This window comes from Micrasema longulum, unplaced genomic scaffold (genome assembly GCF_059751315.1).
Source record: "Micrasema longulum isolate JH-2025_06_02 unplaced genomic scaffold, ASM5975131v1 h1tg000617l, whole genome shotgun sequence".
Taxonomy (NCBI): Eukaryota; Metazoa; Arthropoda; class Insecta; order Trichoptera; family Brachycentridae; genus Micrasema; species Micrasema longulum.
Genome location: NW_028277813.1, coordinates 322869 through 334937, shown reverse-complemented (window position 1 = coordinate 334937; position 12069 = coordinate 322869). Strand labels below are relative to the sequence as shown.

General features: G+C 36.2%; 1 protein-coding gene across 1 annotated transcript in view; it reads left to right on the top strand.

Annotated features, from left to right (window-relative positions):
* Positions 1–12069, top strand: part of LOC148280090 (cilia- and flagella-associated protein 44) — a 49980-nt gene that overhangs the window by 20042 nt on the left and 17869 nt on the right. Inside the window, exons 10-20 of the mRNA XM_088228962.1 lie at positions 1616–1810; positions 2677–2819; positions 3225–3346; positions 3843–4032; positions 4854–5117; positions 8164–8272; positions 8357–8526; positions 9131–9340; positions 10389–10499; positions 10784–10961; positions 11416–11613. Coding sequence (XP_088085088.1) covers positions 1616–1810; positions 2677–2819; positions 3225–3346; positions 3843–4032; positions 4854–5117; positions 8164–8272; positions 8357–8526; positions 9131–9340; positions 10389–10499; positions 10784–10961; positions 11416–11613 — 1890 coding nt within the window. The remainder of the gene's footprint in view (positions 1–1615; positions 1811–2676; positions 2820–3224; positions 3347–3842; positions 4033–4853; positions 5118–8163; positions 8273–8356; positions 8527–9130; positions 9341–10388; positions 10500–10783; positions 10962–11415; positions 11614–12069) is intronic.

Sequence of the window (12069 nt, the reverse complement as noted above, 5' to 3'; positions counted from 1 at the left end):
GATGTTATAGTTAACCACGTGTCTGGTGAACACTCACAAATTATATTGGCAAGAAGAGGGTTTCTATGTCTTTTGTTGTACAATATTTTAATTTTATCTTTAATAACAAAGCTGGAATTTTGTTTTACGAGTGACTCGTTTAGATCTGTTTCAGATATTCCTTTGATAACTCCTTTAAATATTATTAAGGGATTTTTCTTTTTGCCATCAACTGCCAACAGGTTTGGGCATTTATTTATCTCGTTTTGCATAAGATTTTTATCCTTAATAGTGGGAAACTTTACAATGACACGCTCTTTGTTGATTTTCTTCATCGTTTGGATACCTATACCTTGCATTCGAACGTTTACACTCTTTCTTATATTGTTGCAGATGTCTTCGCTGCTACTGTTTAAGTTTTTGCTAGATACAATAATTGAGTGCGAACTTAAAAGTGGTCGTATTGCCGAGCCAAGTTTAGGCCATCCAGATGTGTTTACTTGGTGATGGGGTGGAACGACTGGATGATGATGAGGAACGGCTTTGTTAATAAGCTCTAGTTTCTCATTCTGAGCCCCAATAAGATCCTCCAACCTTTTATGAAGGTTCGGCAGAGCGGCTATATGTTCTGACTGTTCTTTGATAGCTCTCTCGATATTAACAATACTAGCTGTGGACTCATTTGTTACAGTCGTAGCCAGTTTTTTAATGATCTTCTCAAGGCCCCTCAAAGAAGCCAGGACCTGCTCGCGGACCTCTTTCTTGAGTTTGCTTACTGAGTTCAATGAATTAACAGCTGCCTCTATTAGAGCTGTGGATTCCTCAACTGGAAATTGTCTATTCGATGACGTTTCAGAAAACTTTTCCCCCCCAAGGTTCGGCGAGGCATCACGAGATCCTGGTGCCGATCGAGATCCACTAGCTGGAATCTTGAAGCCGAAACTCGTACGGAGAGGTTTGCTAGCCATATTGAGATAAGAGCTGATTTCGCTTGAAAACTCGAAACTTTAGGACTTTAACGGGCGAGTAATATTCGCTAGGGCAGACGCGAAACCCGAAAGCAAGAAGGACTTGAACGGAGGTCAGAACAGAAAGCTCGGAAAACTCATACAGACCGGAAGTGGAGTTTTCCTGGATTTCCTCGAATTTTTCCTAGCTTTTCCGTGAAAGTAGAACTATCACAGATTTCCCAATTTTCCAGAAGATTTTCCAAATTTTCCAGCTGATTTTCCGAGCACCAAACTATTTTCACTAAACACTTAAAAACAGGACTGAACACGTCCGCACTGACTGAAATCCAAAATTTTATGGCACTTACGATATTTTTAAAACTGAAAGGCGTGGGTTCTTATTATTAGTTTTAATCCAACGGTGGGAGCTTCTTTGCTCCATAGGCGTCCACACGGTACGGCGGTCGGCTTGCAACTTTTTGGTTTAGAAATAATGAAAAATTATTTTAATATTTTTTTAATGGTAATAATATTGAAACCCCGAAATTAAGACCACGCAATTTGCGTTTTCCTGCAATTTACGTATAATTTTTGGAGTCCATTAAATTTTGAATTTTTTAGTACAAACAATATGAAATGCTTTTCTTTTTTTGCATCGTTAATATCATTTTGATTTCCTTTTTCAGCAAGTAAAGCCACACAATAAAAGGGTAAACCTAATCAGCATAAATGAAGATTGCGATACTCTGGTCACCTGTTCAGCGGACTGTACCATGTTCATGTATCGTGTTAAATCCGTGAAAAACATTCCTACGCTGGATCCACTCTGCTATATCGTTACACCAACCATAGTAAACCACCTCACTTGGAAACCCAATTACGTACGTACATTTTAATATATTCCACTGCCTGCCTTTAGAGATTTTGAACAAAATTACAGTTTACCCTGAAGATGGCTCCTGTAATAGTAGGCGAAACGTCAAAACTAATCCAACTTACACGGGGTCACCCAAATAAGATATGTATTGATAACAGAGACCGTGAAAACCTACACACCTATTTGGAACAAAACGTTCTGCTCATATTTATCAGATTATAATAATTACTTAACATTACCTACCTTTATTTGGATGGAAATGTAAAATATTCCTCATCACAATATGATCGTTATCAGGACCTTTCACATGCCTACTGATAATGATTTTCTTTGTATTGTATTTTATTTACACACAGCATACCAATTGCGGTATGTGCAACCAATTAACTTGTAACTATAAATCATGTAACGTCGTTATGAAATTTCATCAGCCCAAAGTTGAATTGGGTCAGTCGGTTCCATGGCTAGTGTTGCGAACTCACGGATCAGAGGTCTGAGATTCGCTTGTTGGTCTCGGATTCGATTCCCGGCGTGGTTGACTCGAAGTATTGATTTATAACGATGTTTTTTACATTAGAATATTTCAAAGTCCTACTGGGACTTAAAGCGTAATGCTGATTATCTTACCTTTGTGCTACAAAAAATATCAAGATATGCTGCGATTGGTGCACCAATGCAGTGTCCTATGCATCATTAGGAGCGGAAAGGGAATGATGATGATAATAGCACAAAAAAAATATTATTTTTCAAAACAATTACATAATTCATTTTATTTTGAGGTAAACATATTCACTGCAATGTCATCATTTGAGTGCCAGCTGGTTATAAATATATTTCATAAAATGTTGCCATTTATGTTTTGTTTTAAAGAACCAAACAGTTCTGCTCGCTGGAAACGAAGGTCTTATAATGGAAGCCTTACTGCCGAAAATTGCAGAACCTCCTCCTCCAGACACTATCACCTTTCAAGGAATGTTTATATCCACCACTATCTTCAATTTCAAGGAGTACATGTGAGTCCCTGAAAAATTCCATTATTATTTGGTTATACATAATACATCTATCAGAAACATCATATCCAAAAACTAAAATAATAATGTGCTTATTTGAACTAAGCAATAATTCATGATTCACTTAAATAGATGGATACTCGATGTGTTTTTTAATCCGATTTATTTATTTACATTGTCTTTATTAAAGGCTGTATTCTCAGCACATTTTAGCAAAATTTATACATAATATATTTGATTAATTTAAATGGTTAAACTGTAATAATCAAAAGATGGTTCCCTGCTGAACACCAAATGGTATGTGTGAAGAATTAGAGCAGTGTTCACTCAACTATACATGTACATTAAATAAGTACGCATACTGGATGTGATCAAATTTTTAATAATAATTCATGTTTTTAAACATAGCTTGCGATATACTCCACCAGATGATGAAGAAGAATTGCCATTTGTTGGATCTGATGAAGAAGACGAGGAGAAAAAAGAGGAAGAAGAAGAAGAGGATGAAGAAATTGCAGAAGTAGAGCTGAGTATGTTCACAGCAATATTGTAGTACCCACAATTAGTATTTTCCGGAACCCCTACCATCCTTACCCACACCATTGCGCACGGCTGAATTGTCCTTGTGTGAACGCGCGTGGACAAGACAATAGGACAATAGCCATTTGCTCCGCGCCTGCGTGTTACTCCGCATAATAGAAACTATAAATTAATGAGTACATATAGCAAACACGCAAGTGCAAAGAAAATGCAGTGGAGACAACAATACATCTTGGTATAAAATAAATAATATCTTTCATAAATCCGCTCATAATACGCGTCATCGTGTATTCATTTTTTCAGTGTTCCGTGTTTGAACTAGATTTGAATTGTCGCGTTGTCTCACTGTACTGTCCAGTCTATTGTCCTCGTGTGACTCTTTGATTAAATAAGGAAATACTGGAGAAAAAATTGACACATTTAAATCATTTAAAAATTCAACCATCTCAACATTGCGCCTAACGTGATCCCCCTCGCCTATTTTAGTGGCTGTTTCCAACTTGTGCAAGAAGCCCATCCTGTGGGCCATCTACGATCCGCTGGAGCCGGGCAACGTGCTGGTCGCCCAAGAGGGGCTGGGCTGCCTGGTACGCCTGACGATGGGGGCCCTCGGCCCCAACAAGTTCGCCCCCCTGGAGGACTCCTGGGAGATCAGTATTGTGTCGCTGAAGTTCATGTAACTATTTAAAATATATTCACATCTAATTGACGTTGAAGTCAACATCAAATTGCAAATTTCTCTTCTAGCTTATCTCGTAAAAAACTTCATCTCATAACTACTAACACTCCCTTCATTATCATTCTCCATTCACAACTGATGGTACATAGGGCACTATAATGGAACACCAAATGCAGATCGTTCACTTCGACCGGAACCTCTAGCATGGTAGGGGAAAAGTCAAATGCACCAACCACTGCATACTTTACCTTTTTCTTTTTTAGTATTTTTACCTGAGAGTTACCCATCAAGTCACATTGACATCGTATTTATTACACATAACTACACTAAAAGCCCTTGGAAATCTATGATTTTCAGCGTTTTTTAAATATGTTTTCCTGTAAACATTTTTAGTGATCGCAGTGTAATTTATGACTTACACGACACAGCATAAATTTGTACCACTAAGATCTAATAAAATAATAAAAAATATTCACTATTTTCTAATAGCAAATCCATAACAGTCTTGTGGTCTAAAGGTCAGCGGGTTTGTCCACCATGCAAGAGGTCTCTGGTTCGATTCTCGACATGAAATATTTATTTGATGGTGTTTATACACTACAATATTGATTTCATAGTCCCAGGATTGGCACCTGTGTGTATTCTACCATCTTACCTTCGTTTGGAAAAATTATCAAGAAAAACTGCGATTGGTCTATCGATTCAGTGCCCTATTTACCATTAGTTGCGGAAATGGAATGAAGATAATAATGTTACCTACATATAACTTTATGCTCGTGAATGATCTGAATGATTGTTTTGTAAAAAAAACTTTTTAGAAATGAAAACAAGCATTTGTTACTGGGAATGGAGGATGGCGAGATTCGCGTTATCCGTTTCCCAACTGGAAATACGGACACGTCTAGAGAGGAGTTCGATGCTCGGATGTTCAAGAGACAGAAGAAACTGAAACGGATGCTAGGGAAACCGAAGGATGAACCTGAACTTATTCCTCGACTGGATTTCGCTGACTTCTTGAGACTGCCCATGCACAATAATCTCTCCGGTTGTATTCGCCACATGACGTTTAGTCCGTGTGAAAAGTATGTTCCAATTATTTTTGTATTGTGAATGTCTCATCGCATGTTTAATATATATAAAAAAAAATTGCAACAATATTTTGTGATGATTACTAGTGATTTGTCTTTTAACTACACTATAAATTATCTACTGTTATACTGGCATATAGTAAAGTATTTAACTATTTTTTTAAATATGCATTTGCGTTAATTAAAAGAAGGAATGTTTACTATAAACCAGTGGTCTCCAAACTCAATAAGGATGTTAACTACTTTCAGAAATTGAACTTGTCTGGTGAGCTACCTATACAAATTCCCTCTCAATAGTTTTTTATCATCGGCCCTTATCGTACTGTACATAATATTTTTATATTAGTTTAAATAAATTAGAACATCAGATTAACAATAAAACAAAAAATGCGTACTTTAAATATTTATTTATAATCAAAACCATAATTTAAAATAGGTTTGATTAAAAATTAACATAAAAATAAAAGTAAAACTAAAGAGTAAAAATAATTAGTGAAAATTCTGCCATTCACTTTCCTCCAAAATTTTTTCAATTTTCGGCGAGTACCTTGTCACTCCCATTAAGCAACCCTTTAAGCATTTCTTTAAAATTTAGCACATTTTCAATTTATTTTCGGAGTTCAATAATAAAATTTACTAGGCAAATTTAATATCCGACGCGAGCCACCGAAAAAGCCTCGGCGAGTTACCGGTAGCTCACGAGCTACCGTGTGCCGATCACTGCTATAAACAAACTATTATTGTGAAATAGAAATTCGTGCCTAAATATGGGCAAAAACATTAAAAAATACCTTAGCTATAGCCACAATAAATTAATAATTAATGGTCTCACAAGAATATTAACTTCAAAATGTTTCCTTAATATAATATCAAGAACATTACAAAGCCAAAAGAAGATAAATAAATACACCGCAAGACAAATAAATTTACGAGTTCTCAAAAAAAACTAAAATTGACATATAATGAATTATTCTTGATATTTAATTAGTTTTTTTTATATTGTTTGACATATGTGATGACTACTCGTTATTTCAAGGTTAAAATAAAAAATCTTACTCATGAATTGTACTTAGAAATTGCCATTATATATCAGGTATCAGATTACCCGAACCTTAGAGACCCATAACGGTTCATTTATGGTCGAGTGTTTGTGATGGAATAATAAAAGACATGTTATTTTTTAATTCATATTTAAGAAGTAGGTTCTTATCGCTTTATTTTAAATTAAAGTATTTTACATTTAAACATATTTATAACATTTAAAAATATTTAGTACTTAGTGAATTCACCTTTATTTTTTATAACATGTAAAATTCTATTATTTAGAGAAGCGTAAAGCGAATCTAAAATTTCTGATGTTATTTCTTCTTCCCAAACTTGAATTAAGTTTTTTTTTAATTCCTCAATGTTTTTTGATTTTTTTTTCCCGACTTTTTTTTTCATAATCGCCCATAAATTTTCTATCGGGTTCAAATCAGGGCTATTCCCGGGCCACGTCAACGATTTTAAGCCAATTTTCTCCTTGAATTCATTGATCTATAAAAAAACAATAAATTATTTATCATGTGGTCACAAAATGCATTTAAAAATATATATATTTGTACTCACAGTGCGGGCTCTATGGCACGGCGCAGAATCGTCCTGAAAAATTGGGTCTGCGGTATACTGCGTAATGTCCTCGATTGTTGGAATAATATGTTTTTTTAACACTTTTTTGTACTGAATGGCATTCATCGTACCCTGTACAAAATTTAGAGGTCCTAAACCGTATGCTGTCATGCACCCCCAAATCATCACGTAGGGTGAATGTTTAACGGTTCGAGTGACGCACGACGGATGATATCTTTCCCCACGTTTTCGTCGAACTATCTTTCTGCCGTCTGGACCAAAAAGGTTGAATTTTGATTCATCAGAGAAAACAACATTTTGCCAATCCTCCAAGGTCCAATTCTGGTGCTCTTTCGCCCAATCCAGTCTAGCCTTCTTCATTTTGTCCGTGAGTAATGGTTTCTTTGCGGGACTCCGTGCTTGGAAACCATGCTCCAACAGCCGCCTGGACACTGTTTTTACTGAAAATGTTGATGTGCTGGTAGACTGCACCTCTGCGTGTATTTCAGGTGCCGTTAAAAATCGATCGCGCATAACAATTTTTTTTATTAAGCGATCATCTCGGGCAGATGTCACGCGCCCACGTCCGCTTCCTTTTTTCCGTTCTATGGATCCAGTTTCTTGGATTTTTTTTAATAAAAACCTCACTGCACCTTCTGAATACCCAACTCGACGAGATATTTCACAATTAGATATGTTTTCTTGCGACAATGTGATTATTTTGGATTTTATCGCAATCGACATTTGCTTTGCACTTTCCATGATTGTTGTGTTATGTTCACTCAAACGCGGGTAAAACAAGACTGTTGAGACATTTTAAAATGTAAATATTGTAGAAAGGTGACACATAGTGTCCTTAATTTATTAAACAAAAGAAAGAGGTATCGATAAAGGATTTCTTAGAAAAAGGGTTCAGTAAAGTCAAGGGGCGCGGTAGCAGGTAAACTCGTAATTTTTTTTGTCTTGCGGTGTATGTCAATATTAATTTTGCCATGTGTGGTTTTCATGTAAATTTGTAGGTAGAAAACCAATGAAATATTTATTTAATGTCGAACGCCAATTTAGTCTTTAAAAATTGGATTTGAGATAAGCATTGGATCCGGACTGGCGTCGCATAGCCTGAGGTATTGTTGATACCTCCTCTTTACTTATGAAAAATGTATTTTTGTGCACCATATCAAAAACCTAACTAACTACAGTATTTTGTTATTGACCATGAATATCTCTATATTTGATACTTGATGAAGACTTAACTTAAGCTACAAACCTTTAGATTACTCATATATGCTGTGAGCACCGCGTAGTAGTGAAGTCATATTTGCTCACAGACGTATGTGAGCACAGCAGTGAATGAGTTAAACATGGCAATATTTCATTTGCAGTAAACATAAGAAAGCTGTTAATCTATTAAAAAATATGCATATTCTTTTAGATACTTCTACACTGCAGGGGATGATGGAAATATATTTTCCTATGAATTCAACCTCTTTCCTGATCACCTAAAGGAACAATCTTCATTTGATTTGGGAAAAAAGTTGATGGTAGGTAGGATTTTTTAATGTTTGATTTCTGTTAAATATTTATAACTAAGATGCTTGTTTTTATTTCGTTCTAATCTATTGCAGCCACCGATGGTCGGAGTACAGCTGACAGAGGAAGAGTTAGAGCTCTCGCACGAGGAGCTGGCTAGAGAAAAAGAGCGCCAGAGCCTACTCCGAGCTGCTAATGAGTACAAACAAAGGGTCCGAGATCAAGTTGTTGAGCTGACCTTAGAGTTCAAAGAGCTACTTAAGAAGTGAGTTACTCCAACCTTAAGCGCCAGCATCTTACTCTATTAGAGACAGAAACATTTAATGCCAAGATAATTGTCATCATCCATCTTTCCACACTAGGCGGTGCATAGGGCACTGCATTAGTAAACCAAATTCATAGATCAATCATCTGTTACATGAAGGTAAGGTAATCAGACTTACACTTCGGGTACCAGATCAGGAATAATTCAATATTGCGGTTCAAAACACCATTCAAATTATTATTTCATAATGCCAGGATTCAAACCTCGGGGCCTCAAAAATGGTAGGCGAACGCGTCAACCACTACACAATGAGGTCCACTTGTCTCCACTTGATTTCCTTATTCGTTCTGGTTCTATTTCTTACACAGAACTGTATCCTTCATCAGCTTAAGTTACCTATATTGTTGTTTTGGAACTCATGCATTTTATAGTTATTTTTCCTCCGCCTTCTTTTTGTTTTTTGTATTATAAAATATAGAAATAAGAACATGCGTCTTAGTTTCCACTATTCACTGCTAAAAATGAGCAGAAATTAGAACAAAATATTTATCTTCAGTTTTTCCACTGAAAGCAGTAAATATTTGTAACCTTTATTCCTTCCCAGGAACCAGACTATGCCGCTTCGACAGCAGGTTCATGTGACAATGGACCCTCGAGTGCTACAAGAGGAGATTCGCGGGTACGAGAAGAAGATGGCTCTTGTACAGCGCCGTATCGCCTACCCGCTGGCAGTCTCTTCCCTCAAACTACACAAAATGATGAAGAGGAATATCCAGCCTCTCAAAATGTTCCCTTTTCAACTCGACTCCATTACGTTAGTCTTTTATCATTTTATTTTCCTTTCACTAATGCCCGTCTTATTCCCAATTAGGAATCAATCGACTGGCTCTTCTTCAAATTACTGCAATGAGGATGTTCATTGAAATTAGATATAAAAAATGTTTTCTTTATCATCATCATTTTCCTATCCGCACCCATTGGTGCACAGGGCACTGCATTGGCACTCCGAGATCTATAAAAGTTCTAGATCATTTTTGTTACATGGGAGGTAAGGTGATCAGTCTAACGCTTCAATTACCTGCCCAGGAATAGTGAAATGTTGCGGGTTTAAACACCAAATTAACCAGTATTTCACTTCGACCCTGCCAGGAATCGAACCCGGGACCTCAAGAATGGTAGGCGGATGCGCCAAACACTACACTTTGTGGGCGACTTTCCAGTCGATTTTCTTTTGCCGGATTTTTATTTGAGTAGCCATCGAGCCGAAAACATCCGACAAGAATTCTGGTTCTTTTTCATACTCAATTTGTATTCTTCATCAACCCGGACACGGAATGTTTTCTAACACGGTATAAAAATTAGAGCATTTAATTGTACTGCAAAGTTTCTCAAAAATGCATGAAAAAATGAATATATATTTAATATGGTTTTGATAAAAATTAACTACTTTGAAACGTCACAGATTCATGTGAACACGTGTTTACCATAACTAATGAATTATAGCATTGTTATGTTGTGGTAGATTTCCTGTTTCCGGGTTAGCCATAATATTTGACATTTAGAGTGCTTTGATGTTTAGCGGGTACAAGGTTCTACTTTTGAATGTCAGAATAACTAACCAACTTGAACTCTTGAAAAACATAACAAAAAAACACTGCTAATTGCGAGGATAAAAAATAAATTTCATACAAAATGTTTTCACGTTTTCTCAACTGAGAGTCTACATGCTATTTTTGTATTTAAATATTCCTAAAATTGTTCCTTGGACATAATTCCTGGGATATTAATTTATTTGATGGAAATATATTATATTGAGTAAATAACCTACTATGATTGCATATCTAAATTTGAAATATTTATAGGGTCAAGGATTTCAATGTAAAGACTATCAGACAAAACAAACTTCCTGCAGAATTTTTTGACGAACTGGAAACAGCCAAAAAAAATTTTAACGAAGCCCTTTTAAAAGCAATGTGAGTATATATTTTTTTTATGTTTGCTATTGACTACTACTATTACTAATAATTTATTATTTATTTGTCAAACATAATATTCTCACTTTTTTATCGCTGCTAAGGAAGGAAAATCTATTCTTTATCCCACAGTAAGTAATGGATCCATTTTTTTTTTTTAATATTTAGAAAGATATCGCTAGTTACGCACTAAAAAATTCTAATTTTCTCATGGAAAATTTAATTAAAAGTTGACTAAATACTCAGATTTATCAATGATAGTTTTAAATTTAAATCTTCGTTAGGATGTCAGTGGAGAAGGATGAAGGAGATGAAAAGAAAAAAGTGACGGGGGATGTCGGGGGCCCTCCTGCTCCCCTTCTCCATGGCGTGCCCCCCACCCCTCCGCCTCCGCGAGCCCTCGTCCGAGCTCTGCGTAACTATATCCACAGGATCAATGTTAACTATAAACAGGAGATTGAGGTTATTTTATAATCAAATAAGCTTTGTTTAAAGTATACTGATATTTTGTACAAATTATTTGTCAGCCTCATGGTGAAGTAAGAGTAAGAGGTCTCGGGTTCGATTCCCGACATGGTTGATATGAAATATTTATCCAAAAACGTGTTTTTACTCTATAATATTTTATAGGTCGTGGACTGGCTCCTGAAGCGTTAGACTGGTCATATCATGTAACAAAATAATGATCAAGATAAGGTGCGATTGTTGCACCAATGCAGTGGCCTATGCACCATTACGTGCGGCTGTAGTAAAATAAATTGAAACATTCTCATCTTCTGAATCGGGACATCATGTTGGCATTACATCCCTCACACCAACATTTCTGAGTGTGCTGTTGTAGTGGCATCTATAATATTCAAACAAAACTTATCAACGTTGTGGCAATCGGAGCTTTATTGATCATTTTTCTTCGTAGTGGCAAGAGCATCTCGCTCATCGCTCATTTGAGAGTGTGGAACGTGCCGGAGCTGCGGCGATAGTGGACGCAGAGTCCAACATTGGAGAGTTCCACCTCAAGTCACGACCCGCGGGGGAACAAGGACCCTCGGTAGTCCATTGCGACCCTGCACCCCTTCAGCAGGCGCACCTGGAGCTCTTCATCTGCAGGCAGGAGGTGAACATTCCTCACTGTGTTCTGGTCACTGTACATTCTAATATACAACTGTAGACAATGGGAATAAACAAATGAAGGGTACACGGAAAAAACGGACTCATTATAACGAATTTTACCGGAGAGCAAACTGAAGAAAAAAAAAACCTTTTCTATGAGACAATTATATTTAATAAAATAGATTTACAAAATACGTAAAATATATTTTTACATTCCAACATAGAAAACGAAAAAAACCTCTACTTTATTTAATTTTTTATTACTCCTTTGTAAAACTGAAAAAAATGTGCTCGTTGCAGTAATCGTATAATAGTATTTTGAATGTTTTTTTGCCAGCCGTGTCCCCATATTTGTTTCTTACAATCTTTCAAGACAGGCAGTCAAATTTTGTTAGTTTTGGATGTATGTTCGACTCAAAACAGAGGATACATTTACTAATTATACATATTTATCATTTAC